Source organism: Sceloporus occidentalis, unplaced genomic scaffold, assembly GCF_023333645.1.
Source record: "Sceloporus occidentalis isolate IW3139 unplaced genomic scaffold, rSceOcc1.0.p SCAF_8, whole genome shotgun sequence".
NCBI lineage: Eukaryota > Metazoa > Chordata > Lepidosauria > Squamata > Phrynosomatidae > Sceloporus > Sceloporus occidentalis.
In genome coordinates, this window is record NW_028316988.1 from 11,491,045 (window position 1) to 11,517,239 (window position 26,195).

Sequence of the window (26,195 nt, forward strand, 5' to 3'; positions counted from 1 at the left end):
GGAACAGACCGAGTGTGTCTGACTGAGGCGAGGCAAAGAAGGAACCTCTCCAAGCAGCGACCAGCAAGAGATGGGGCTTTTGCAAAAGCTTTGGAAAACGTGTGCAAAACTTTGCCGTGTCTGTCTGTCTGTCTGTATGATTGACAGGTGGGGAAAAGAGGTGGGGGGGTTCCGGAGCCTCTCCTCCCTCCCCCTCCCTCTCTCCCCGTGGCCCCGCCCCCTCCCTTCGCCGCTGGGAAAAAAGGCCTGAGACTTTCCCACGCTCCTCGACACATGCTAATGAGGCCTCCGGCGGCCACGCCTCCGCTCCCCCGGCCACGCCCCTCCTGGGCTTCCCTTCCCAGAAAGTCAAGGCAGAGAAAGGGGGCGTGGCATCGGGGGAAAGGGGGGAAGCCCCTTTGGAAGAAGGAGAGGGGGGGCCGATATAGGACTCCTGGCTCCCCATTGGATTCGCCATAAGCCCCGCTAAAAGGCTGGGAATGGAAGTCAAGGGGGAGCCAGGAGTCCTGGATGGCTCTCAGCCCTTGCCTTCAGAGTTTGCAAAGGGCTCCGCGGCTGCAAGGCTGGGAGCAGGAGGCTTGATTGGGGGAGGCACTGGGGTCTCCGCCTCGGCCTTCCTGGCCTCCCTTCTCCCCTGCTGAGCCCCCTCCTTGCCCCCCTTTCTTTCTCTTGGCCCCTCGGACCCCAGTCCCCCCAAAAGGGCCCTCGGTAGGAATAATGATAGACACCCCATTGGACATAATGGAAGCTGAGCCTGGGGGGGATCCCAGAGCCCAGCCCCAGCGGATACAACCAAGGACCCCCTGGAAATAATAATAACAATAATAATAATAATAAGACCCCCCCCCCCATTGAGCATCCAGGGCTCCCTCCTCCTCCTGCTCCTTTCTCGCCCTTCTTCTCTCCTGAAAGGACCGCAGCAGCCAAGAGCAGCCGGGCCTCTTCTGCCTCCTTCCTCCCAGCGACCTCCCTCCGTTTGGGGGCGCCTCTGAGCAAATGGGGCCCAGAAGCAAAGGCAGCCTTTGTTGGCCCCAGCAGCCCCGGCCTGGGAGGGAGCCGGGAAGAAGAGCAGCCTTTTGGGGGGACCGGGCTCTGGACCAAGAGCCATGGAAGGAAGGGCATCCTCCAAGGAGACCCGGGTCTCCCATGGAGCAGGCCAGCCTCTCTTTAAAAACCATTATTATTATTATTATTATTATTATTATTATTATTATTATTAAATGTTAATTAATATCAATTAATTAAATGATAATAAGAACCCAGGAGGCGAGGTGGCTGTTAATGCCTACAATGATCGTGAGGAGGAGGATGGGCTCTGGCTGTTGGAGCCCCTCGAGAGGGCGGGGCCTGGGCGTCCCCTTGGCCCCGCCCCCTCTCCCCGGCCGCCCAATGGCCTCCCGGGCGATGACGCCCCTCCCCTTCCTATGCAAATATAGGGGGCGTGGGCTATAAAAGGCCTGGCGGGGCGCTCGCCGGAGCAGAGCGTCGGAGGCGAGGCGGCGTGAGTCTGGGGCCGCGCTGGGGCCCCGGGGGCGGCGCGCCATGAGCCAGACGGAGCTCTCGCCTTCCTCCTCGGGCTCCTCGCCGGCCGCTCCGGCTCCTGCGGCGGCGGCTGCGGCTTCGTCCTCGTCCTCGTTGTCGCGTCCTTCCGGGCCGCAGCGGCGCTTCCAGGAGGCGGTGCGCTCGGGGAACACGGCGGCGGTGCAGTCGGTGCTGCAGGGCCTGTCGAGCTGCGAGTTCAACGTGAACAGCTTCGGGCCCGAGGGCCAGACGGCGCTGCACCAGTCGGTCATCGAGGGCAACCTGGAGCTGGTCAAGCTGCTGGTCAAGTTCGGCGCCGACGTCCGCCTGGCCAACCGCGACGGATGGAGCGCCCTCCACATCGCCGCCTTCGGGGGCCACCAGGACATCGTCCTCTACCTGGTCACCAAGGCCAAGTACGCCCACGGCAGCCCCCCGGCCCTGGCCCCGGCCCTGGCGGGAGAAGGCGGCGGCGGCGGCGGCGGAGGAGGAGGAGGGGGGGCGCCCCGGTGAGCCCCGTCCCTGGACCCCCCGACAGGATCGGGTCCCCCTCCAGGCCCCTTCTGGAGAGTTTGGGGGTCCCTCTGCGGACCCTGGATTGAGGGCCTCGAAGGGAGGGGCAGGAGACCCAGAGACCCTCCCCCTTTTGGGGGTCCACCGCCCAAGAAAAAGTGGAGCCATCCCTTGGAAGAGGAAGAAGGAGAGATTTGTGGGGTCTCCTTCCTCCTGAAGGGACCCCCGAGAGACTGACGCATTTAAGACCCCCCCAACAGTGGCAAACGCTGCCCCCCCCCCTTTGGATGCTGCCTGAATTTGGGGGAAACTGCCAGGAAAATGTCAAAGCTGCTGGGAAACTGTTGTTGGGGGTCTCTCTTTGGGGTCCAGACTGCTTTTCTTTGGGGGGGCGAGGTTTACTGTAAACAACAACAACCCCCCAAGTTTCCCTTCCCTTCCCTTCCCTTGCCTTCCATCTACCTCGGTTCGTCTTCCACAGTATTCGCTGCTCCCCCTTTTCCAGTTTTAGGGGTCCCCCCACAAGAGGCAACAGCCCCCCTTTTACTCCCCCCCAAAAAAGACCCCCCACAAACACCTCTATTTCCCTCTCCTTCCTAAAATGGGGCTAAAGTGCACAAAGTGGGGTTCAGAGCCAGATCTGGGGGGCAGGAAAAGAGGTGACCCTTCCCTTCCTTGGGACATAGATCCCCCCTTTGCTTTTAATTTGCAAACCCAGACTGTGCCCCCCAGATTCCTAATCCCCCAGATGGAGAATTGGGGCGCTTCCCCCCATTTGGAAGGGATCTTGGCCTTCCCAGCAGAGGAAAGGGAGGAAGGAAGGGGGCTTGGCCCCTATTTCTTGGGAGGGGCTGAGAAGGGACCCCCTTCCTAGATCTGGTCTCTTTGCAAAGAAAGGAAAAGGGGGGGGGTGCAAAGAGGGTTTAAAGTCACTCCAGGCTGCATTTCAAGAGACCCTCTAAGGACTAAGACCCCCCCCCATTAAATTCAAGGGGTCCCCAAAAGCTGACAAGCAACTTGAGCCCCTTTTTTGCTGCTGCTGCTGCTGCTGCTTTGTGTCCCAATGGCTTTGCCAGAAGCCCCCTCCCCACTTTGGAGGCGCCTTTCCAGGTCTGCACTACAGAGTCCTCCTTGCCCCCTCCCCACTTTTTGGAAGCATTTACCACCCTTTTGGGGGGCTCCCTGTCTTGTCTATTTATCCGTGTGTCTGTCTGTGTCTGTTGTTGTGGTTTCTCTCTCTGATGTGTAAATATAGAGATATATATATTGTGTGTGTGAGAGAGAGAGAGAGAGGCGGGCGTTGCGTTTTTAAGGGGGTTTCTCTTTTCTAGAGGTTTGGGAATTAGAGGTTTTATTTTGGGGGGGATCAGGAGGAATTCAAGGACCCCTCTTTCTGTTTCCTCGTTGCACTGACTTTATTATTCCTCTTTGGCTGCATCTGCACTGCAGAACTAATCCAGTTTGAGACCACTTTAACAGCCCTGGCTCAGTACTATGGGATTCTGGGAAGTGTACACTTCCCAGAATCCCATAGCATTGAACCAAGGCTGTTAAAGCGGTCTCAGCCTGGATTAATTTTGGGGATTCTCCGTGGAGCTGGGTTCGAATCTCATCTCCTTGCTCCCTTCCACCAGAATCTTTTCTATATTGCACATCATTTCTTCTTCTTTCCTTCCTTCCTTCCTTTCCTCCTCCTCCTTTTTTCTACTAAATGGATTTTCCGCGATGAAAATGTCATAACATTTATGACAGGATTTATTTTTTATTAATTATAAATAAATGCATAAATGCAAAGCCTTGGAAGTTAGTAGTTTTGTACTGAGAAGGTTCCAAGATCTTGGGGGGGGGGGGGGCAAAGGTTTAGGAAAAGGGGGGGAAAGAGACGTCGAAAGAAAAGATCTTGCTGTGAAACCCAGTTTCTCTAAAGGAAAGGAAAAAAGAAAAGTGTTTGCAAAGATGTGAACAGATATTTAAATGTATATTTTTATATAGAACGTATATTATATTAAGAGCCTGCCTCCAAAGACTGTAAAGCCCTTTTTCTTTGGGGGGTGAAAAGCCACGCGGAGGGGGCTCTTTGTCCGCCTTTCCCTTTCTTCCCCAGTTTTTTGGGGGGTCTCTTTTTCCAGGCCTTTGGAAATGGCCCCCAGCCCTGGAGGAATTTTTGTGGGTCTGTTGCTCTGGGAAAGGGCCCAAGTCCTGGACTTTGGAGGATGGAGGGGCTCCTTCCTTTGGATGTGTTCTGCCTCCCCTTTGGAGGCGCTCCCTCACTCAGCAATGGGACCCTGAACACCTTTACTCCGGAGTAAGCCCTGCTGAATGGGATGGGACTTGTTAGTAATACAGCTTTTGGATTGCAAACCAGAATGCATCTGGGGTTTGTGTCCTTGAATCATGGTTTGTGAACCAGAGTGAATCTGGGTTTTGCGTCCTAGCATTGTGGTCTCCAAACCTGAATGCATCTGGGGTCTGTGTCCTTGCATCAGGGTTTGCAAACCAGAATGCATCTAAGGTTTACATCCGGGGTTTGCAAAGTGGAATGCATCTGGGGCCCCTCTGCCCTCTCTCTCTCTCTCTCTATGCCAACCCCAGAGCCTTGGCGTCATGTGGGGCGAGATGTTCTCCATCCGTCGATGCACCGGGCGCATGGCTCCATTTTGGGGACATAAATAGAAGGGGTTCTAGTCCCCAGTCTCCCTTCCAGTCCTCCCAGTTTGGCTTGTCCAGTGCTGCTGGGAGCTCCTTGTGCCAAAAGGGAGGTTCCCTCTTAATTCTTTTTCATCCCTCCTTCCTTGAAAAGAGAGAGAGAGGCCTCCTAGTCTCCTTCTTTGGGTCCCAAGGGCAGCCCCTTTTTCTGGAGGCATTTTCTCCAAGGAGGAGGAAAAGGAAGGAGTCTAATAAACCTTGGATGCTGGAAACTGAGCAGAGAATTTCCGCAGGCCTTTCCCTTCCCTTCCCTTCCCTTCTAGAGGGCAAATACCTTCCTTTTTTTAATTATGTTAATTAATTTGTTAAGAATTGTAGGCTTATATTGAAGCTGTTTGTGGGTCACTCTATGATCACTTCGTAACTGGAGAGTGTGTGTGTGTGTAATTATCATTAAAAGAGAGAGCTTCTGTGCAGAATGGCCTCGGTTTCTGAGAGCATTTGGCTTAGATTTTGGGTGAGAAAGTTAGGAATAAATCCCTTTTCTTTCCCACAAACTTGTTTTACAAGAAGAAAAGGGGGTCTTGCTTCCTTTCTGTCCCTTGCATTTTGCTGCAGTTCAACAGGTGAAGCTCCTCTGAGCGAAAGGCGATTCCTCCTTGTTGCAAAAGAGGAATTGATGGTTTGGGAAGCAGAGGAGGCACTCTGCACATGCTCCGAGAGCTCCTTCCTCCTCTTCCTTTAGAAAGCGCTCTTCTTTTTGGGTGTGTCTTCTCCGAATGCAAAACCAAAGACGGAACGGAAAAGGATTCCCCCCAAAAGCCTGCCTTGGGTGCATGAAAACCAGGGGGACCTATATCTTCCAAGTCGCTGTGATTTGCATTGCCCACTATTGAATCAAAAGAGTCATTTATTTAAATGTTAAAATGGTCATTTATTGCCTTTCCATCTACCAAGGTATTCAGGGGCAAGCGACATTATTATTATTATTATTATTATTATTATTATTATTATTATTATTATTACCAGGGACTCAAGGCGGCTTACAAATCTAAAACACCAGAAACCATGCAAAACACAAGGTTAAAAAAAGAATTAATTCAAACAGTAAAAAACAATTGTCAATATGGTTTGCATTTTGCTAAAGAAAACCACCTTTTAAAGAGGAAAGGCAAGAAAGGCAGCGATTAAACTGAATGACGGCGGAGCCCTTATATTGCTTTATGCGGGTTGAATTAAAACAGCCATCGATTGGCTCTGGGTCCAGCCGTTTTCCCTGGAGCATCATCATCATCATCATCATAATCATCGTCACAAAGCAGCATCCCTGGATCTCAGGGTCTGGTCCCCAAAGGGCAGTCCTCCTCCAGACCTTCTCTGTCCTCCAAATTTCCCTGCAAGACTTCAGGGATTCTTTTGAGGAAGGAGGAGAAATCCTCTTTCAAATGGCAAAATACATACTATACAGACTCCTACATCATCTATAAGTCAAGGGCAGGTTTTGGGGCCAGAGCCATGGGTTTTGGTGTGACCCACAGATAAGTTGAGGGAAACGGTGCCAGAGAAGTTGCAAAGTCCCAGCCATTGAACGGTTTCTACTCCGGCCGAAAGCTTCTGCTTTTCACCCAGAGATGTTTCCCTTTCTAAAAACTAAGAGTTGAAGTAGAGTTGTAATTACACTGAGCAATGCTCCCATCGACCCACAGAGACATTGACTCAGTTGTTGGGGTCAATCTTTGGATGAAAGGCCTGGACTTGCACATGAGTCAATGCAGCACTTCTGTGAGCGCTTTCCAGGGGAACCGTCTGGACGGCAAAACGCCCAAAGTGCCTCCAACCCAAGGCCTCCTTTTCCTCTGCATCCTTCCTTTCCTACTGGCATCCTTAGTTTTTGTCCATATAGATAAAAATATAGCGAATGCTTATTACTGTTGTTGTGATGTGCCTTCAAATTGTTTCTGACTTATGGTAACCTAAGGTTTCCTTGGCAAGACTTGTTGAGAAGGGGTTTGCCATCTCCGTCCTCTGGGTCAGGGAAAGCGCGGCTGGCGCAAGGGTTGCCCGGTGGGTTTCCATGGCCCAGCCGGGATTCGAACCAATGCTGGGCCCAGTGCTGCCTTGGATCCCTTTATTGGAGAAAGCCAGGATCTATGCAAATAACTTACAAAGATGACTAGAAGGATGATGAGGATGATGCGCAGAGAAAGAGGCCACTCTCTCTTTCCCCCATCTTTTGCATTGCTTGCAAAAAAGGGGTCCATCTCCTCCACCTTTTTCCTGCCATTCTCTGGGGGTCTTTTTGTTTGTGGGGGAGACCCCAGAGCAGATGGATGGGCCGCCTCTCTCCTTCCCGGGGTGGCAGAAAGAAAGAAAGAAAGAAAGAAAGAAAGAAAGAAAGAAAGAAAGAAAGATGGCAAAGGGAGGGAGGAAGGTGGCCTTCCCCGGCTTTGCCCCCCATCCGCCCAGGGACCCTCTCCATCCCTCCAGCAAAGGCCAGGGATGAGAGGCAAGGGACAGGACCTCTTTGGGGGTCCCTTGGGGGTCCCAGCGGCCACTCCTCCAGGCCTGGCGCTTGGAGCCCCCCAAGGACCCTTGGTGCCAGGTCTTTGCATGCTCTCTTTGAGGGCCATCTCCATGTGAGAGTTGCACAAAGGGGGCTTCCAGGAGCATCCCTCCTGGCCTGCCTTGGCCTTCCTCCTCCTCCTCCTTCTTCCCAAAGAGCAGCTGCTATGCTAATGAGGGAGGGAGGGAGGGGGGTCTCTCTGCAGCCCCAGACAAAAGACCCCTCTGGGCCCCCTTTTCACATTCAAATCGCCCCTTAAACAGGGGCCCCACCCCATTCATTCGCCCATTCATCCTTTGGCTTGCATTAAAAGGGGGAGGGGAGGGGGAGGACCCCCAGCAGCCCCTCCTCCTCCTCTGGGTCTGGGGGGGACTCTGCCCTCCCTCCCAGAGGAAGAAGCTGCAGGGCTGGCAGCAGAGAGAGGCCCCTCAGCCCCATCCGGGGGGGGGGGTCTCTCCTCCTCCTCTTCCTCCAACCCAGAATGCCTCCTCTCCTTGCAGCCTCAGGAGCCAAGGGCTCTCCTCCCATTTCAATGGGGTCCTGGGTCCTTCCCAAGGCCACCTTTTTTTTGGGGGGTCTCCTTCCCTCTCTGGCTTTGGGGTCATTGGGGTCCCCTACAAAGTTCGACTCCCCTTTTGGCAACAGCAAACCCAAAGGGCTGGAAGGCCCCCAAGGCTTTGGGTCTGGCTTATTGGAAGGGCCATGTCCCCCCCCCCATAGGAAGCACCCCACACCCTCAAATCTCTTGGGGAGTCCCTGCTTCTCTCTACCCCTTTTTTGGGGGTGGTTCGGTGGCTGACCCCAGGTGACCAGGGCCCAAAAGAGGCCACCGCCTCCCTGCCTGGCCTTGGTTTCCGAACCCCCTTGATATTTGTGGGGGGCGTCTTGTGGGGCCCCAGCCATGGCCCCTGGACTCCTCCAGCCGGGCCCCCCTCCAGGAGAGCAGCCTCGTTCTCCTTTTGGGGGGGTGCTCTTTGGGTCTGGAGGGGCCTCTCCAGGCTGCCCTTGGGGGGCAGGCTCTCCCCTTTTCCTTGAAGGGATTTCTCAAAATGGGGGAGCCCCCCCAAAGGGGCCATTGGGGAAGGAAGGCAGGGAGAATGCTCCCCGATGGCAGTGCCCCTCTTTGGGGCCGGAGGAGGAGGGGGGCCCTTGGCTGCCTCAAAGGCCCCATTCAGCCGGAGCAGCCACTCAGAAAATCGGGGTCACTCCCAAGAGGCAGAGGCCTGCCTTCCTTCTCTCTCTTTGCCAAGGGCTCAGAGGGGCCTCCCCGCTCTCTGTGGGTTCTTCTTGTTATGGGGGGGGGGGGCTGGGAGACTCCCAAGCGCATGCAGACCCATGGAGTCTTCACCCTCCCCCAGACTCACAAAGGGGCTGCACTACAGAGCCAGGGAAGGGGATGCCTAGCCCCAGGGACTGTGCCCCACACTTTCGTTGGGGTGCTTCCTCTTCTCTGCCTCAGCCTTGGTCTGGTTTTGCACAGTGCACAATGCACAGCTCCAAAGGCGCATTGGGGCTGAAGGCAAAGCCTCTGCTGATGCCCCCCCCAACCAAAGGGAACCTCTTTGGGGTCTTAGCAGCTTAGAGGGCTTCTTCCCAAGTCTTCTGGAATTGGGCCCTTATGGCTTTTAGGGTGCAGAAACAAACCACACTTTTCTTGGGCCTGGCTCAGTGCTATGGAAGGAATGACACTTCCCAGATTTCCATAGCACTGAGCCATGCCCAATAAAGGGGTGTCAAGCCAGATTATTTCCGCAGCCTGTGTAGAATTGCTCCATGTTGTGTTTCATTTTGTGCATTCGGACCAGAGGTTAAGCCTCTTCCGATGACCCCAACCAAGAGGACCCACTTTGGGGTCCTAGCAGCTTATGGGGGTTCTTCCCAAGTCTTCTGGAATGTGGCCCTTCTGGCTTTTTAGGAGGGATCTGTCCTGCAGAAACAATCTGGTTTATGCTGCATCTGCATGGCAGGAATAAACCATGTTTCTATTTGGCATGGCTCAATGTTATGGAAGGAGAGGTTCCCAGAGTCCCATAGCACAAGCCGGATTATGAGTGGGGCTGCTTGGTTTTGTGTTTCTCTTCAGACGCAGGACCCAAAGCCTTGGGGTCACTCTGCCAGGGGCAAACTGCTCCTCTCCTAAGGCACATGGGATGCAAAGGTGGGGTTTGCACACTGACTGACTGAACTGAGGGAAGAGGAAAGGGGTGTTCAGTGCTCAGAGAGAGATATTTATGCAAATGCATTCAAATCCAATCTGAATTTATTCATCCAACAAGAAGAAGCAGATCTTTGGAAAGCAAGGTTCCCATTGAAAAGCCCTGAAGAGCCATTCTTTGGCCTTCTGCGCCACCTGCTGGCCATCAGGGGTTACTGCGGCCTCTTTCGACCAATTCAGCTCTGGGAACCCTGAAGCCTTTTGGGCATGAAGGGATTGCCTTGTGAGGATGATGGGAAGTGTCTTCCAAGACCCCCCCCACATGCTGTGCCTTGTGAGGATGATGGGAAGTGTCCTCCAAGACCTCCCCACATGCTGTGCCTTGTGAGGATGATGGGAAGTGTCTTCCAAGACCCCCCCCCCCACATGCTGTGCCTTGTGAGGATAATGGGAAGTGTCCTTCAAGACCCCCCCCCCACATGCTGTGCCTTGTGAGGATGATGGGAAGTGTCCTCCAAGATCCCCCCCCACATGCTGTGCCTTGTGAGGATAATGGGAAGTGTCCTTCAAGACCCCCCCCCCCCACATGCTGTGCCTTGTGAGGATGATGGGAAGTGTCCTTCAAGACCCCCCCCCCCCCACATACATTTGTCCTACATTTTTTAAACATTTGTCCCGGTTTGAAGGTTGACAGTTATGGCAACCCTAATTGCAGCTCCCAGCATCCTCAACATGGGATGCTGAAGGGAGCTGCAGTCCAACAACATCCAGGCAGCTGCAGCTTTCCCACCCCTTTTGGAAGGAGATGTCTGAATTTCAGCCTAAACCTGGAGGGCGAGGGTTGGCAAAGGTGGGCATCGAAATGGGGAGGAGAAGCAGGGAAATGGGTGTGCAAAGGGACACAGCTGCACACAGAAGGGGTTACAGAAGACTCTTGTGGAAGGAATCACAAGAGAGCATCTAGGGCTGGGGTTTATAGATTGGGAAAGCCTTGGAGAAACTTTATGGGGAGGAGGATGTCATTTTGGGTGGATGCCAGCATAGGCAGCCAAAGAGGGAAGCATGCCTTGCACAGTACTGAGGACAACACACATTTCAGGGCAAAAGGTTGCTTTTATTCCTTCGGACAGGACGCCGGAGCGGACGGTTTGAAAGAGACGCTCTTTGGCCAAAGCAAACTTTCCCTTGAGCCGATCACTGCGACGTCATTTGGAGGAATTCATCGTCTGCTAGGAAGAAGGAGGAGGGAAAAGAGGCTGAGGCCATCCATCTGTTCCTTTCAGCAGTTCACCTGCCTGACCCTCCTGCCTCAGTTTACCAGGCTGAAGTTAATGGGTTCATATATATATATATATATATATATAGAGAGAGAGAGAGAGAGAGAGAGAGACCCTTCCCACAAAACTCTGGCTGCAGTGCCTTGGTGTCTGACACCTGTCCATCATAATAAAGGCTATTTGATTTGATTTCCCTGACGCCTGACACCTGTGTAAATTCCTCTACAGAACTAGGAAGGTGTCTTGCATCTGGACTCATTGCAGGAGCCGGCTGGTCCATGGGCTGCCATTTATTCCCCCCGAATGCCCATCATCTCAGGATGCAACACGGTGTCTGTGTTTATAGGGGAACGGATGCGTACCGTCAGGAAGGACCCCGCAGTATTCCTTGCACTCCTTCTCCAGGTAGAACTTATTTGCGTTGCCCCCGCAGCCCCTGAAGGTCACGCATTTGCCCTGGTTGGCATCGAAGGCCCAAAATTCGGTGTCGCAGGCTCCTCCGGGGATGATGGGCAGCCGGCAGGCCGCTGGGAGGGACAAAAGCAGCGTTAATTCATTAATCATTCATTCAAGCACGTTTAAAAAACCACATGAACTCCTGCCCTTGGCCCAGTGGCTGGGGCTTCTGGGAGCTGAAGTCCAAAACCTCTGGAAGAGCAGAGTTGGGACCCACCCACCATTTGGCAAATGCAAGAGGACCAAAGGAGGCCAAAAAGGAGAAGAGACAAGAAGGCCAAATAAGTCACCAGCCAGGTGCATGCAAGAAGGACCAGCTGCCATGACGAAAGCGTTCAGCAAAGTGCCACTGTTCAAAGCGGGCTCATGGTCCTTGCAAAGGGTCAGCAAGGAGCCCCAATCCTGGAGCCTCACGCGTGGCCTTGCTCACCCTCCGTCCGGCAGGTCTGGAGGCAAGCCCTTTCGGAGGCAAAGTTGTTGTCGTTGCCGAGACATCCGCCGTAGAAGAAGGTCTGGCAGGTCTGGGAGCTGGAGTTGTAGAAGTGGCGCACGTTCATCCCCAGACAAGGCCCAGCATCCACAGGCAGAAGGCAGTCATCTGGGAGCCATGGAGGAGGAAGAGGAGGAGGAAGAGGAGATGGAGGAGTGCCATCTCTTTCAAGCACTTTGGAGATAAAGGAGACTTCTGGACTCCCACTTGATCTCAGCCTAGGATGCATCTGCATCACAAAAATAGTCCAGTTTGACACCCCATTAAAGGCCATGGCTGAACACTATGGGATCATCTGGGGATCTGTAGTTTGTTGTAGCAACACACAGAGAAGGCTAAATGTCTCACAAAACTACAGTTCCCAGGGTTCCATAGCATGGAGCCATGGCAGTTAAAGTGGTGTCAAACTGGATGCAACAAATAATGCATTGCACCATCATCCCCTGAAGAAAGTTGGCAGCAAGAGCATTCGCTCCTTGGATGCAGCGCAACTTTATTTTGGGAAACCGAAAAAGAAGCTGATGGGGTTTTGCTAATTTATTTATCAAAGTACTGTTTGCGCGCATATATATATATATATATATATATATATATTCAAACTGCAGTAAATATATATTTTAAGCGATTAACTGCATCCTTCTGGGGTCCAGACCAAACTTGTCAGAAGACAGTGCTGTTTGCTATAAAGCCATTTGCTTTAAAATTGCGCGCACACACAAAGACCCACACAATCCTCATCCAGAGCCCTACCTTCTTTGTTTCCAGGAAAACCTTGCAAGGATCCGTCGGCCGACCCTTCTTCCTCGAACAAAGCGGACCTCCGGACCCTCTGCCAAGGAAGCAAAATATTGCATCATTGTCCGCACATGATTTGCCATCTTAAAGGCAGAAGGCAATGTGCCCTTGTGCCATGCATCATGGCTGGACATTGGAAGAGGTGCCACCACCCAAAGCTTTAAAAAGTCCAAAATCCAGGATTACGGTCTGGATTAAAAGATGTGATGGTCAACCGTGGCAGGCTTTTTGGGGCCCAGAGGCTTCCCTCCAACTCCCTTTTAAAGGAAGCCTCCAAGATGGTTTTGCAGCATCTTTTGGAGACACTGATCAGTTGGCATCTCTGGGTGCAAATGTTTAGACTGCCAAGCCATCAAGGCTGTCCTTGCTGGGCTTTTTGCCTTCATGGGTGTGTTGGTGTGTGCTTGTGAGATGCTTCCTCTCCATTGACCCTTACCTGAGGTTCGTTGCTGGCCTCAGGCGGCACACACTCCCCTGCAAAGAGAAGTTAGCAAAATGCATATAGTAATCCTAGTCATCTTAATGCATCCTAGTGTCATGGCACACTAGGATCTTTCTCCTTTGGCTACGCTGCTGCTGGGACTTGCAATCCAACCTGATCCCAGCCAGAGAACCAGGGCCCCCCATCCCTCTGCTTGCCTGCATTTTTCAGGGTGAAGATGGCGTCCTCTGGGATCCCAAGGTCCAGCGCAAACTGCCTGAATTCGGCCAGAAGACCCTCCCGGACCTCTGGGTTCCTCCCTGGAAGGAATGAAGGACAAGATGCGCAAAAAACTCTTGGTGCCACACAGGTTTCATGTCACATGTAACAATGCCCCTTTCTTCCAAGGCTCCTTGCAGCGGAGTTGCAAAAATGAAGCAATCCCTATGAAGTATTGCAACGACAAATGAACAAAGGGCAGTAAAATTAATTGAATATTCAAACGCAAAGGAAATAACTCCTTAAGAGAAATTGCAGTCATCTGATCACCTCTGAAGTAACACCAGAATTGTATTTATACTCATGTATAAGTCTAAGAATTTAGGTTAAAAAATTGACCCCAAAAAACCTGAGTCAACTTATCCACCGGTCAATGTAAGTGTACTGTATTTTAAAGTGCATTATAATATATATAGGATTCTGTATGTTAGGAAATGGAGGGAGGAGGTGACACCAAGAGTGACTGTTCTGGGTGATCTCAGCCCCTGGACACAGGCCTCTGGACCTCCCTGGCATGGTGCCCCTTTCCTCTGGAGGGGGACAGTGCCACGGCCGTTAAGGGCCAGTCCAGAGGGACAGACTGACTGACAGCGAGGTCCGGAGGGCCACGCTGCAAGTCGCTGCGACAGCAATGTCCAGAGGGACTGACAGCAAGGTCCGGAATCGGGGCCAAATGAACCCCCCTGCCTTTCCATCCCTTGGACTGATGCTACTCAGAGTAACACCTCCTCAGGTTGCAAGGAAGGGCCGCGTACCATAGAGTTTGGCCGTAGTGGTCAGTCCGTGGGTGCTGTTCTTCTTCATGGCAACAAAGGCAAATTCATCGTAGTTGGTGCGGGAGACGTAGCTCTCAATGTGCGCCTTCCACTCTGGGGAGAAAGGTTGCCTCGCCATTAACAAACCCACCGCTTTGGACCAGCCATCACTGTTAACAAATTGAAAGGTAAACCCAGCTTCCCAGGCGATGGCTTTTCCCAAACCTACTGGGGTTGTAGTAGCTGAGTTTCCCTGGGATGCCTGTCTTCTGGTAGTCTCCAGTCACCTGGCTGCACAGCCCTTGCCTGCAAAGAAAGAGAAGGGGAGACTGGGTTTGCTGCTATTTCAGCCTGAAAAATTAGCGATCCAGCTCCCCCCGCCATAAGGAAATCTGAATTGTTGGGTTGGATATTAAATTAGTCAGGAAGCAAGAAGGATGCCAAATTAAACACAGTCCCTTGGATGTGATTTGCAAATCTCTTTGGGTCTTGGTTGGCCATGGTTAATAGGAACGGAGCATCAAGGTTTGGATGCAGTCTATCCCAAAGTATGAAAGGGGGGTTCTGGACTCTCCAAATTGCTTCTGGGCTTCCCATCACCATCTGATACTTGAGCCATTGTTCAGCACTTGAGAAAGTTACTTTTTTTGGAGTACAACTCCCAGGACCCCTCCAAACGGCATGACTAGGGGGTTCTGGGAGTTGTAGTCCACCCAAATATGCCTTTCCCAAAAGCTTTTCCCAGTCCAGATTGTGGTCCAAATGTGAAACGATCTACCCAAAGTGTTGAGGAGGAGACATAGCTGACCACTGGGACTGAGCTCTTCCAATCTTCCTGCTAAACCCAGTGGCCGGCGTTGGGTCCGAAGGTCCAGCTCCTTGCCTACCTGAGCCTTGTGGAGGTAAAGCTCATCTCCTGGTTGGTCTTCCCTGGAGCCACCATCATGGTCCCCATGTTGAAGCGGTCCTTGTGCTGCTTCATCCAGGGGCAGCTGGTGCCGATCGCAACCCCAAACCATTTCCCATAGAACTGGGGAGGAGGAAAAGAGGCCATCATTTGTGCAACTCTGGGCTGCTAGTGTCCAGATCAAGTTGTAGTAGTGCCTCTCTGTTCTGCTTTGGTCAGACCTGGAGGAAGCCTGCTGCCAGTTCTGGACACAAGGAGGACTTTGAGAAGTGTCCAGAGAAGGGCTAGCAAAAGGGTCAAAGTTCTGGGAACCAAGCTTTAAGAGGACAGGATTTCATGACTAAGAAGCACAACATTACATTTATGCTGGTGTTTTAGCTTTTCATTGGCAAGGTCCTCCATCTTTCTTGGATGCCCTGGTCCTCCTTTGCAGTGAGAACATCTGGCCAGAGCCACCAGGGATCTATCGGGATCCACCAGGATTTATAACTTCCTAATAAACAGATCTCTTTCTCTTGCAGAAGCCACAAACAACTCAGATCTCAGCATGAAATGACTTGGTCAGATCAAGGGAAAATCCATCCATCCATCCATCCATTTAAAGAAACCCCACTACTGTGTTCTAATCCAGCTACAAAAACCAGAGTCAGGTTTCCCCTCTGGCTTTGCTTGGGCTCATCATAGCTTTATTTTCCAAGAGGCCATTCTGCCATGGCATAAAACCACACACTCCCTTGGAATTTATTGGAGACTTTAAGGCCGAGGTTGGATGGCCCGCTTTGCAGGGTTGTGCCTTGGCTGCAAATGTCCAGCCCTGGCATCCAGGGTTTGGGCAGATGACCCTCAAGTTCCCTTCGAATGCTACCATGCCATGATTTCAGGCGTCCTCCATCCTCGCATCCTAAAACAACAACCACAACAGCCCCCATTTCTTACCCTGGCCTCTTGGAAGTTCTCTTGGATGGGGATATTATTGCTGTCGCTGGCGGCTGCCACCGGGTTCCCTCCGGCCGAGGCGAGGAAGGTGCCCAAGAGGACAAGGAGGATACCCTGGGCCTCCATCACAAGGCTGGGTCTGGCTCTGCTCTGCTGGGCTCCTCCGCTTGAGACAATCCTGAGTTTGCTTTGGAGCATGAAGCAACGCAGACTTTGGCCTCGGCTTCTAGGGAGCAAGGTGAACGTCCGAGCGTCCAGCTGTCCCTTGGCCAGGGCCCTTTTGCGCGGAGCATGGGGGAGGTCTGGGTCCCAGTGTTGGCAAAAGGGCAGAATATCATATCATATATGTATATAATAATATAAACCAGAACTATAAATAGTCTGTAACTATTCATAAATATGCTATAAATGCCGCAGGAGCAGTTATTGGCTTTGTGTCATTTTCACACTATATAAGCCACTTTGGGGGGGAAAGAGGAATATAAACAAATATAATAATAATAATAAATTATAGTAATAAAATGTTACAGGTCATCATCATCATCATCATCATCATCTTCCAGCTGGCATTTCTGTCTAGATATGTCCCATTTTTTGATAAGACAAAAGGGCCCCTCGCTCCCATCCAACCCAAGAAGAAGGTGGCCCTTTTGGCAACCCAAGGGTCCCCCCTTCGTCCCGGTCTCTGTTTGTCCCCAAAAAATGATTAACAGAAAGCAAACATGGGAGAGGCAAGTGCAAGCACAAAGGTTGCAGCCAGAGCCGGCCTCCCCTTCAATGGAGCCTTTGAACCCGGATTTTGAAGGACAAACACAGGGAGGCTGCAAAGCCAAATAGACAACAAACAGGATGGATTTGGATGGACGTCCTGAAATCAACTTGTTATGGATGGTCCTATTTGTCCAGCCGCTTCTAAAGCGCCCCAGTTCCTCTCTCTTCCGCCTCCCACTTTCCCCCTTTTGGGTCTCTGCTCTCATTGCTGCAAACAAAGTGCAAAAGCGCAGGGCCATTTGAAAAGAAGGGTGCAAAAATAAAAAGTCCCATTAAGTGGATTTTGGATGATGCTGTACTTTGCTAATATGGCCAACACCTGGCTATGTTTTAAAACAGGAAGAGAAAGATGTAGCTAAGCCTGGCTGGGACGAAAGGCTTCTTGCATGTTGGGTGGTGGGTTTTACAGTTGCTCCATGGCCAAGAAGACATGTTTTCTGGATCTTGTGTGGTTGGGGCAGGCACTGTTTAAAACAGCCGATCCCTTCCTTTTGCTTGACTGCAAAACCTGTCTGCTTCCTCCATAAAGTGTTCAAAGGTTCCCTTCCATCAAAGATCAAGTGAGTGGGTTTCTCTTCTGGCAGCAATGTAGGATTCATCCCAGCTCTCTCTGCAATTCTGGGGGAAGCTTTGCAAACCCTTTCTCAGTTTTGTGTGAAGTCAAAGGCTTTCATGGCTGGCATCCATAGCTTTTGGGGCTATGAGGCCATATTCTGGAAGAGTTAATTCCTGATGTTTCACCAGCATCTGTGGCTGCATCTTCAGAGAAAGCTGGACTTGGATACAGTTTTGGTGGAGGTTCTGGACCATGGCCTTCTGCAGGAGATCCTTGCCATGAGACAATGCAGACAGATGGGTTCTACGATAGAGAGAACCCGGTGATGCATTGCAGCGTCACAATGGCCTGGCGGATGTCACAGACCCGCCACGGAACCCGCCACGAATCCGATCCAGAACCCTTTTGTCCTGTGGGTCCATGCAAGGCATGGGAGGCTAGGCCTGGGTGGATGTTGTGAGCGTGGGCATCACCGTTTCCCCATTGACCTCCTTTGCCCCAGACCTTGCCTGGACCTGACTTTGCTCCGTCTCCACCATGAAGTGCCCAAAGAAAAGGGAAGTCATGGAGCAGTTCTGGAAACTGAAGGCCATGTTGCTCCTCCAAGGTAAATGCACCCGAGTCCAACGCGGGGGAAAGGGTTTGGGGTCGGGGTCTGTGTGCGCCAAGGAAACCTGACCCCCCAAATCCAGTCCTTTATCTCCATCAGGGACGGGAGGGTGATCCGAATGGTCTGCCTTGCAGGTTTGCTGTGAGTGAATGAAATTGCAGGGCTGGTGAAAAATCTGCCACTTGGTTAATGGAAGTAAAGGCAACCCGACCAGATGGGCCTCTAAGGAAAAGGGGTCGCTTGGAAAAGCAGAACGTCTTCCGTTTTTAGATCCTCCCTTCAAAGAGGCTCCTGATTTTGGATGGATGAAGAGGAGGAATATCGGGGTCAGCTGTGGTCTTAGTGGATCTGTTCTGGGTTTGAGTCTGAACTGTAAAGGAGTTGCCTTGGACAGTTCCTTAAAGTTTGGGCTAAAACCCAGAATGGATTCATTGCTCTTCACAGACCCAGGAGCCAGGAGCTACCAGTGGATGCAGCTTTAGCAACACTGTTAGTATAGTTAACATGGAAAAGTTACTTTGGGGGACTACAATTCCCATTCACCACCACCCTGGGCAGCATGGTTCCTGCACACCGTGGGATTTGGGGTCTTGTAGTCCTAGAAAGTAACTTTTTCAAGCCTTGACTTGTGGGTTAGGGAAAGGAGGAAGCAATGGTCTTTCAGGTCATTTAAAGGTATCCCAGCATTGGAAGGGACCCCAAGGGTCATCTTGTCTGGCCGAGGCCAAAATAATCCTGGAAGAGGCCCAGGCCAAACTCTTTGAACCACTGTCCTCTTTGAACAGCTCTGAGGGTCAAGGGTTCTCTCCAAAGGTCCATGTGGCCCAGCGTCTCCCAATAGCCAACCAATTTATCAATACTTATAGTCAACAGTCCATTCAACAGTGTCCACTTGGGACCCTCTGGTGACCCCTTCCTCCCCTTGTGGCCCACCCATCCCCAGCACCTGAGCTTCTAAGGTAGACTGGGCCTGGAGAGGGAGGCTCTATGCCCTACTTCCATAGTTTTGGGGGGCAAAGGGAGGGTCCCTTGTGGGCCAGACCCCAATGCAACCCTCTGCTTCTCCTTCAGACCAAGTGAAGCAGCTCTTCCTCCAAGGCGCAGAGGAGAACATATGCACCAAGGAGATGATGAGCTTCTTGCCTCCGAAGTCCTGGGCTGGGATGCAGGAGCTGCACCTGACCATGAAGGTAAAGGGGGGATCGGGACTCCCGGAAGAGCTTAAACCTGGACCCCTTTGGGCTTCCCCAAAATGCCCCCCAAGGTCCAGGAAAGCAAAGCTCAAATGGTCTTGGAAGGGAGGAAGGGCCTTGCATGCTCCCCGGACAGGTCAGGAAGAGATGCCAAATGCAATGGTAGAGGTCAGTGCTAAATGCCAAATGCACTTCCCCGAGGAAGAGGATGCCACATGTTTTTGGGCTGTGGGTGCCTATGCCCACCCAACCGTCCCTTTGCCCCCTTCTCCAGCAAGATCGGGAGCTCCTCTGCAACTTCGTCTTTGACCAGAAGAACATGGAGAACCTCTTGATCTACGAAGTGACCCGGCGGGGAAAGTGCCTGGACGATCTGCATCAGAGGCTGCAGCAGCTGATGGACTTGGAGACGGCCGACCCTCGGGCCCAAGTCCAGCTGCAGGTGGCGGTCATTTGGGGAAGGGGATGGGGGTCCCAGGAGTTGCATTCGGGGTCTTGGGGAATTCAGGTCAAGTCCTAAGACGCCCATTAACCATCTTGGAAAATGCATTGTAAGTCCTGGGAAACAGATTGGGTCAATTGGGCCAAGATATCAGGGTCTTCCTTGATGGTGGGGGTCTCAAACATGGGTTCTCATGACATCTTTGTCCCCAACTTTGGTTTCTGGTGAGGGAGATGAGGGTGAACCCCGCTTTCCCCCAACCTAGTTTTCCTGCCTAACTTTTGGTGCCACAGTTGATCCGTGGGCTGGAGAACAACATTGAGAAGATGCGAGTGAAAATCATGACGGCCGAAAAGACCTATGGCCTCTACCTGAAGATGGCGACGGTGCTGAGAGATGTGAGTGTGAATTCCTGGGGGCATGTTGGGGTCCCCTTCTTCCACGGTTGGCTTAGCTCTCTCGTTTTGCTATCCTCCTCCTTTTTCCCTTCCATAGGAGGTCTCTTATTTGCCCCTCATTTTGGATGACTTGGAGCAAAGGGTGGCCGACTATCCGGTCAAGCTCCAGGGCATGAAGATCAGCAACATGGACGAGATTGAAGCCATGGAAAGAGCCAAAGTGAGGGACACATATTTTGGGGAGGGGGTCTCAGATGCGTCTAAATGGGGGGCTTCACCCAAAAGGGTTCAGAGCATAATAGAGGCCAAAGAGAGGCTCCAGCATCACAAATGCTGCCTCTACGCTTGGGTTTCATGGGCCTCTCTTATCTGTCTGTCTGTCTGTCTGTCTGTCTGTCTGTCTGTCTGTCTGTCTGTCTATCTATCCATCTATCATCTCCTGTATCTATTTATCTTCTATCTGTCTGTGCTGATCTATTGTTTCCGAAGAGATCTATCTATCTATCTATCTATCTATCTATCTATCTATCTATCTGATCTCTTGCATCTATTTGTCTATATTGATCTCTCCTTTTTCTAGATCTGGGGGTATATAAAGGCAGTATATAAATGAAAATGAACATAGTGAACCCTATTGAGGGGTGCTAACCTGGGTCCCGTAAGGGCAGATGGGGGCCCCATTGTGTGGCTGGGGGAGTCCTGGGGCCAGTGGGCCTTGGTCTGGGACCATGCCAGGACACTTGTGCCCCTGTTTCCCAGGAGGAGATGCTGGACGCCAGGAACTCCCGGGCGGCTGGAAGGAAGTTCAGGGAGACCCTGCTGAGCCTCCAGAAGAAGCAGCTGGAGAAGATCCACGTCAAGGAAGCCACCGAGAGACACCGGCGGATGGTGAGCGCCTCCAAAAGACATCACTGCAGTGGGTTGCTGGGATTCAGATGCTGGGCCCAAGACTGACCCTTGAAATGCCCTGGGTGACCCTGGAGGGCCGGCCATCCCTTTCCTCCGCCTGGCCTGACCTTCCTCACAGGGACGTTGTTTGCAAGAAGGCGGAAAGGGATGCAACCTACTCTGATGCGGGAAAAGGAGGCCATCGATGTGGCTGGGAAACTAATATTGTCATTTGCTAAAACTAATACTATGAGTGTTTTCTAGCTAAGAGGCGCCTCTGTGTTCAGGAGCAGCATGTGGCCTCTTTGCTTTTCCTGTGGCTCCTCATTTATTCCTCCTTGTTATTCCTTGCAGATGGCCAGGAGAGACATGACCATGGACTTCCCCACGTTGGGCGGCCGCGAAGCCTCCAAAGGTAAGGAGACATCCCTTGCAAAGGGGCCTCCACCTGCAAGACCTTGTTTGCAGCCATTCTGGGATCATAGAGATGCAACTAGAAAGTTCACAGGGATCTTGCTTGTCTGTCTAGCCTTGGGAATGAACGCCTTCAGACCAGAGCTAGGAAACACACACACACACACACACACACACACACACACGTCTATTTAAGACAATTCCTAGTATCCATGTTGCATTTAAACTCCTAGGAGAGAGTGAAGATCCTGGGAGTTGTTGCCCAAAGGAGAAATGCTTTTCATCATGGATTTTGCAGCAAGTTTGGAATGGCCTCTCCCCCATCGTCTTTTGCCACTAGGGCTGATGGGAGTTGTAGTCAAATAACATCCCTGAAGGATCCTACGTCGCCCACCTTAGAGTCAAAGCCTGTATCTGCACTGCAGAATGAATGCAGTTTTGACACTGCATTGGTTCCCTAAGGACAGAGGATGGCTAGAGAGATGGTTTTCTGATGGTTTCCCTTTGGCACTTCAGGGGCAAAGCTGGAGGCCTCCAAGGTCCAGATCGAGTACCAAGGTCTGGTCATCAGCGAAGTTGAGAAGATCAAGTCAGCCGTCAAGTGCTCCCACCTTTGGGTAACCCCACTTTGTGACCTCTGGGGGTCCCCAACATTTGGCTAGAGGACATGGCTGGGCTTAGTGGCCTGGAAAAGGATGGGCCGCTTGCAAGGGCCAACGGAGGGACCATCCCTGGCCCACTTGCCTTTTCATTTGCAGAGTCTGGCTCTTCCCAACCCAGCTTTGAAATGGCAGATAAGTTCTTGGTGGGCATGGCCAAAGGCCAAAGGGGCAAGGATCGCCCAGTATCCTTTGCAAAAGGGGCAAGGATTTCCTTTGCAAAAGGTGTCCCAGCTGCAGGGTGACCTCAAAGGAGGACAAGAACAATGTGGGAATGCTGGAAAACACTCATATACATATAAATGCATGCTTCTTTGTCTACATGGAGGGCATTTTGGGATTCCTCCTGGACAGAAAGCTGAAATGGATACTGGGAAATTTTGTGAAGCCTACTGGGAAACCCCCTGGAAAAGGAGGATGCCTGGTCACCCAAAACGCCTCCTCCTCCTCCTCTCCTTCCCCAGGACATTGCAGGAAGGTTCATGGCCCAGAAGAAGTCGGAGGAGAACCTGCAGCAGCAGATCGAAGAGTCAGAGAAAAAGTGCCAAGGGCTGGAGGCACAGCTGAAGGCGCTGGAGCTGGAGCAAGCCCAGCTGAAGTTCCACCTGAACCCCCATGCCCTCAGGTAGCCCCTGGCCATGAATAAGGACTGAGAAGAAGAATATGATGCTACCAAGCTTGGCTTTGGAGACTGGGCTTCCATTCCCCTCTTGGCCCTGGAAACCCATGGGGTGACGCTGGGCAAGTCACACTCTCTCAGCCGCAGAGGATGGTAATGGCAAAAAACCCGTTGGAAGAATCCAGAAAACCCAAGGCTTGCTTTGCATTAGGTCCGCCATAGGTCCAAAGTGACTCCAGAGGCACGCAGCACCAAAGGACAAGTGCTTTAAACTCTATGGGGTCTGCTTTGGGCTCTTTTAAAGCGACGCTGGCTCCAAAAAGCTTGGTAGCATCAGATGATGATGATGATTATTATTTTAATTGATGTTGTGGCTTTAACTAATGTTGTGTATCATAAATAATAAATATTAATAATAATAATAATTATTATTATTATTGGTTGACGTTGGCTGCTCCCCGTCTGAGGAGCCATTTGCAAAAGTAATGGCTGTTCTCCCAAGAGAGACTCCAACAAAGTTCAGGGGGCTAAGAAATGATGATGAAGATGATGATGGCATGCCATTCAACTTTATTAAACTGGTCTAATATTGTGCAAACCCTGGCTTTGAAGCACCGGGGAGCTTTCCATGGTGCTGAGCCTATTTGAAAGAGAAGGGAAGTTGATGGGGATTTGGGAGCAAACGGGGCCTTTTTGGTGGCTGCCCCCAAACCCTGCAGCTCCCTCCCAGAGGAGAGGCTTTTCGCTTCACAGAGAACGACTTTCTTTTTGCAGCCAAGCAAAAAGACCTTTTTGGGCAGACCTTTCCATAGCATTTGAAGAGAGAGTGTCTGAGGCCCATCTCACCTAAACCATGCGCCAGATCCGGCTCATTATTGTCCTGGTCTCATTGGGCAGGAACTAATGCTCCAAACACCTTTCTCTTCACTGCACCCCCCCCCATATATATATATCTTCTGACATTTGTTATGATTATTTGCAACTAAGGAAGACTCTTATTAGAAACACTTTATTTGCACAAAAAAACCCACATTGCTTTTTAAATGTTTTTTGCACAGAAGACAAGTTTTGCAGGGATGCTTGGGAACACCTTTCCTTGCAACTGTCCTCCTATGAAGGAACACTCTCTCAGCCTCAGAGGATGGCAATGGCAAACCTCCTTTGCGCCAATCCCAAGATAGGATCCCCTTAGGGTTGCCATTGAGTTGGGATGTAGAGGGTTGTGTCTCTTTCTCTGTGTGTGTCTGCGTTTGCAAGAGGCACTTCCGTTTTGTGTTGTGACTCGACTTCTCTTGTTGGGAAGTCAAGCTGCCTTGCATCCTAAGGCAAGTCTTGCATGTTGAATTAACAATTTGTAAGCTGCTCTTTGGCTGAAGAGCGGGGTATAAATACTCTCAATGAACAAATACATAAATAAATGCCATTCAAGACAGGGGGAAAAGGCTGGATGCACCCAAAGTGATCGATGGATGGATCTGTTGATTTATTCCCTTCCAGTTCCAAAAAGCTAGAGGAGGACTTGAGGCAAAACCTGGAGGAAGAGGAAGAAAGGCTGCTGCAGGCGCAGAACCAGGCCTCCAAGAACCAGGAGCTGCTCCTCCGTTTTGAAAACGGGATCGACAACCTCTTCATTCGGCTTTGCGGCATCCATGTCCCTGGCCAGGTGCCCCCCAGAGTTGCTCCCAACTCCCCTTTTCCTTCTGGCAATTTGGCATTGGGTTGGGAGGGTTGGGAGACCCCTTAAGTGGGGGGATATGCGAAGATGAAGGGACCCCCTTCTCATGGGACAAAACTCATTGTAACTTCATCTCCAAAGCTGCCGCAATGACCCCAAAGCGAGTCCTAGTTGCCCCTCTGTTTGATGGACCCCCTGAAGTTTGGTTGACCGACCGAACCCAAAGGCTGCTCAGCGACGGAGAGAAGTGACCAGTGGGGTGTCCAGTGGGCTTCTGTCCTGGGCCCAGTTTGCTATTCAACATCTTTATCATCCTTTATGGATGAAGGAATAGAAGGCATGCTTATCCAATCTGCAGATCATACCGAATTAGGAGGAGGAGCTAATAACCCAGAGGAGAGGATCAAAATTAAAAATGACCTTAATAGATTAGAAAGATGGGTCAAAGCTAACAACATTTCCACAGAACCTGGAAATACGACAATATGGGAACCCTGGCTTTGGCATTGATGGGACGCAGTGGGGAGGGACCCCAGGTTTTCCATCTTGATGCAGCAGGTTGCAATCGGACCTGACATTAATGTAGCCGATGAGGAAAAGCCCACTTTGTGTCGGTGGGAGTTGCATGAAATAGACGTGGAAGAGGGCTCCGCATTCAGACGGACACCTGCTTCAGACCAGCATTGTGGTTTTAACGGCCGTTGTGTATTTGTCGACTGTTTGCAGGAGGAATTCCAGTCGGAGTCGGGGGACATGCTGGACAAGCTGCAGTTCTGCGAAACCAAGCTTCTCCACTTGAGCAAAGCAATGGCCGATCTGCCCTCCTTTGACTACAGAGAAGAAGAAACCAATGAGGTGAACAGACCCCTTAAAGCCCTAAAGGATGGCCCTGGTTTATCCTCTGCCGCCCCACTTTTCCAGCTGCTTTTCAAATGTCTCCTCTTCCTCTTTCATCCTCAGCTTCTCCAAACTGAGTTCAAAATGCAAAAGGAGTTTGCATCCAATGAATCCTGCAAGGAGGATAGCAGAGAAAGGAGCATGAGACTGGCCTTGCCATTGGGCTCAGGCCAAAGCAAACTGCGGCAGGCTTTCCCAGCTTGCCTGCTGTTCCTCATTAATAACTTTTAAGATTAATATTAATGTATTAATTTATTATCATAATTGCTATCTTGACCACACTATGACTTGCCCGATCTCCGTTTGCTTCTGCGAAACGTTGGAGAGTATGCAATATACCATGGCTAACCTGCGACTCTGATCTTTGCAGACTTTTGTAGCGGTCAGGAACTTCCTAGAGAAAAGCATCAGAGACGAACACCAGAACCTGAGAATCAGTTACGAAGAAGACGAAGATGACTACAGAGGTAGGTCTACCTAGCCATCGATCAGGCGCAAGTTGCGGTCCTCACCGTTTATTTGTTTCACTTTAATATATTATTGAGAGAGAGAGAGAGAGAGAGAGAGAGAGAGATGAAAAACCTCTAGAGAAAAACCCAACCAGGTTTCTTAGTTGCCTTTCTGGTTCAATCTGCACTGCAGAACTGATGCAGTTTGACACCGCTTTAACTGCCAGGACAGTATTATTCTTATTTGTCGCTTTGTTTGCAAGAGTCCTCTTGGGCAGAGAAGGCTGAAGGCTTTGCAAAACTACAGATCCCAGATTTCCATAGCATGCAGCTTCAGGGCTTGAAAGTGGTGTCAAAGTGCATCATTTCTCCAGTGCGAATGCACCCCGAGTTAAGCCTAAACGACAGCTAGATCGCCTGCCTGTCTGATGGGTTCAAGAGTGGGGTTTTGTAGGGATGCCCTCTTCCAAAACGTCCTTTTCCTTCCGCAGAGCCCTTCAACACGGACCACAGCTACGTCCCGAGCCGCGAAGACATCAAAAAGCAGGGCCTGAAACTCATTGAAGGGAAGACTAAGGTCCCTAAGAAGAAGCAGAGAGCCTCCTCCAAAAAGTGACAGAGTCCCCTTTGGGCTCCACAGGGCCTTTGGCATATCTATATCTATAGATAGATAGATCTATCCAATATATATATCTATATAAATAAAATATTTAATTGCTTTATTCCATTTGTTCGTTTCGTGCATGGCTAGGTTCGCCTTGGTTGTTGTTGTATGCCTCCGAGTTTTTAACAGCCTGAATGTGTGCAACAACAACATCATCTACACATTTCAAATGAAACATTACACTTTTGAAACACAAATAAATAACTTTACAAACTTACTGCCTTTACAAGTAATTTTAAAATACGA

At 51.2% G+C, this 26,195-nt stretch overlaps 3 protein-coding genes across 4 annotated transcripts; 2 read left to right on the forward strand and 1 right to left on the reverse strand.

Moving 5' to 3' along the window:
- Positions 1-1,498: 1,498 nt before the first annotated feature.
- Positions 1,499-3,812, forward strand: LOC149307895 (notch-regulated ankyrin repeat-containing protein A-like). Its single transcript, XM_089536963.1, has one exon. It carries the CDS (start codon positions 1,543-1,545, stop codon positions 2,032-2,034), a length of 492 nt encoding a protein of 163 aa, XP_089393089.1. The 5' UTR covers positions 1,499-1,542; the 3' UTR covers positions 2,035-3,812.
- Positions 3,813-10,491: 6,679 nt separating this feature from the next.
- On the reverse strand, positions 10,492-15,861 carry LOC149307896 (protein AMBP-like). 2 transcript variants are annotated; one of them, XM_089534613.1, is made up of 10 exons: positions 15,715-15,861; positions 14,759-14,901; positions 14,101-14,177; positions 13,872-13,985; positions 13,056-13,157; positions 12,853-12,890; positions 12,372-12,450; positions 11,562-11,729; positions 11,038-11,202; positions 10,492-10,627 (listed from the first exon to the last, which is right to left on the reverse strand). In XM_089534613.1, the coding sequence occupies exons 1-10, from the start codon at positions 15,838-15,840 to the stop codon at positions 10,593-10,595; spliced, it is 1,047 nt and encodes a 348-aa protein (XP_089390739.1). In that variant the 5' UTR covers positions 15,841-15,861; the 3' UTR covers positions 10,492-10,592. The 2 variants fall into 2 exon arrangements, with proteins under 2 accessions (XP_089390739.1, XP_089390740.1); XM_089534614.1 differs by having other exon boundaries at positions 10,492-10,624; positions 15,715-15,856.
- A 5-nt stretch (positions 15,862-15,866) lies between these two features.
- LOC149307897 (coiled-coil domain-containing protein 183-like) lies at positions 15,867-25,944 on the forward strand. The gene is made up of 14 exons (XM_089534611.1): positions 15,867-15,952; positions 17,544-17,648; positions 18,723-18,841; positions 19,119-19,286; positions 19,580-19,684; positions 19,782-19,904; positions 20,444-20,572; positions 20,927-20,987; positions 21,503-21,603; positions 22,110-22,270; positions 23,762-23,927; positions 24,666-24,794; positions 25,207-25,303; positions 25,777-25,944. Exons 2-14 carry the CDS (start codon positions 17,579-17,581, stop codon positions 25,899-25,901), a joined length of 1,554 nt encoding a protein of 517 aa, XP_089390737.1. The 5' UTR covers positions 15,867-15,952; positions 17,544-17,578; the 3' UTR covers positions 25,902-25,944.
- The last annotated feature ends 251 nt before the right edge of the window (positions 25,945-26,195 follow it).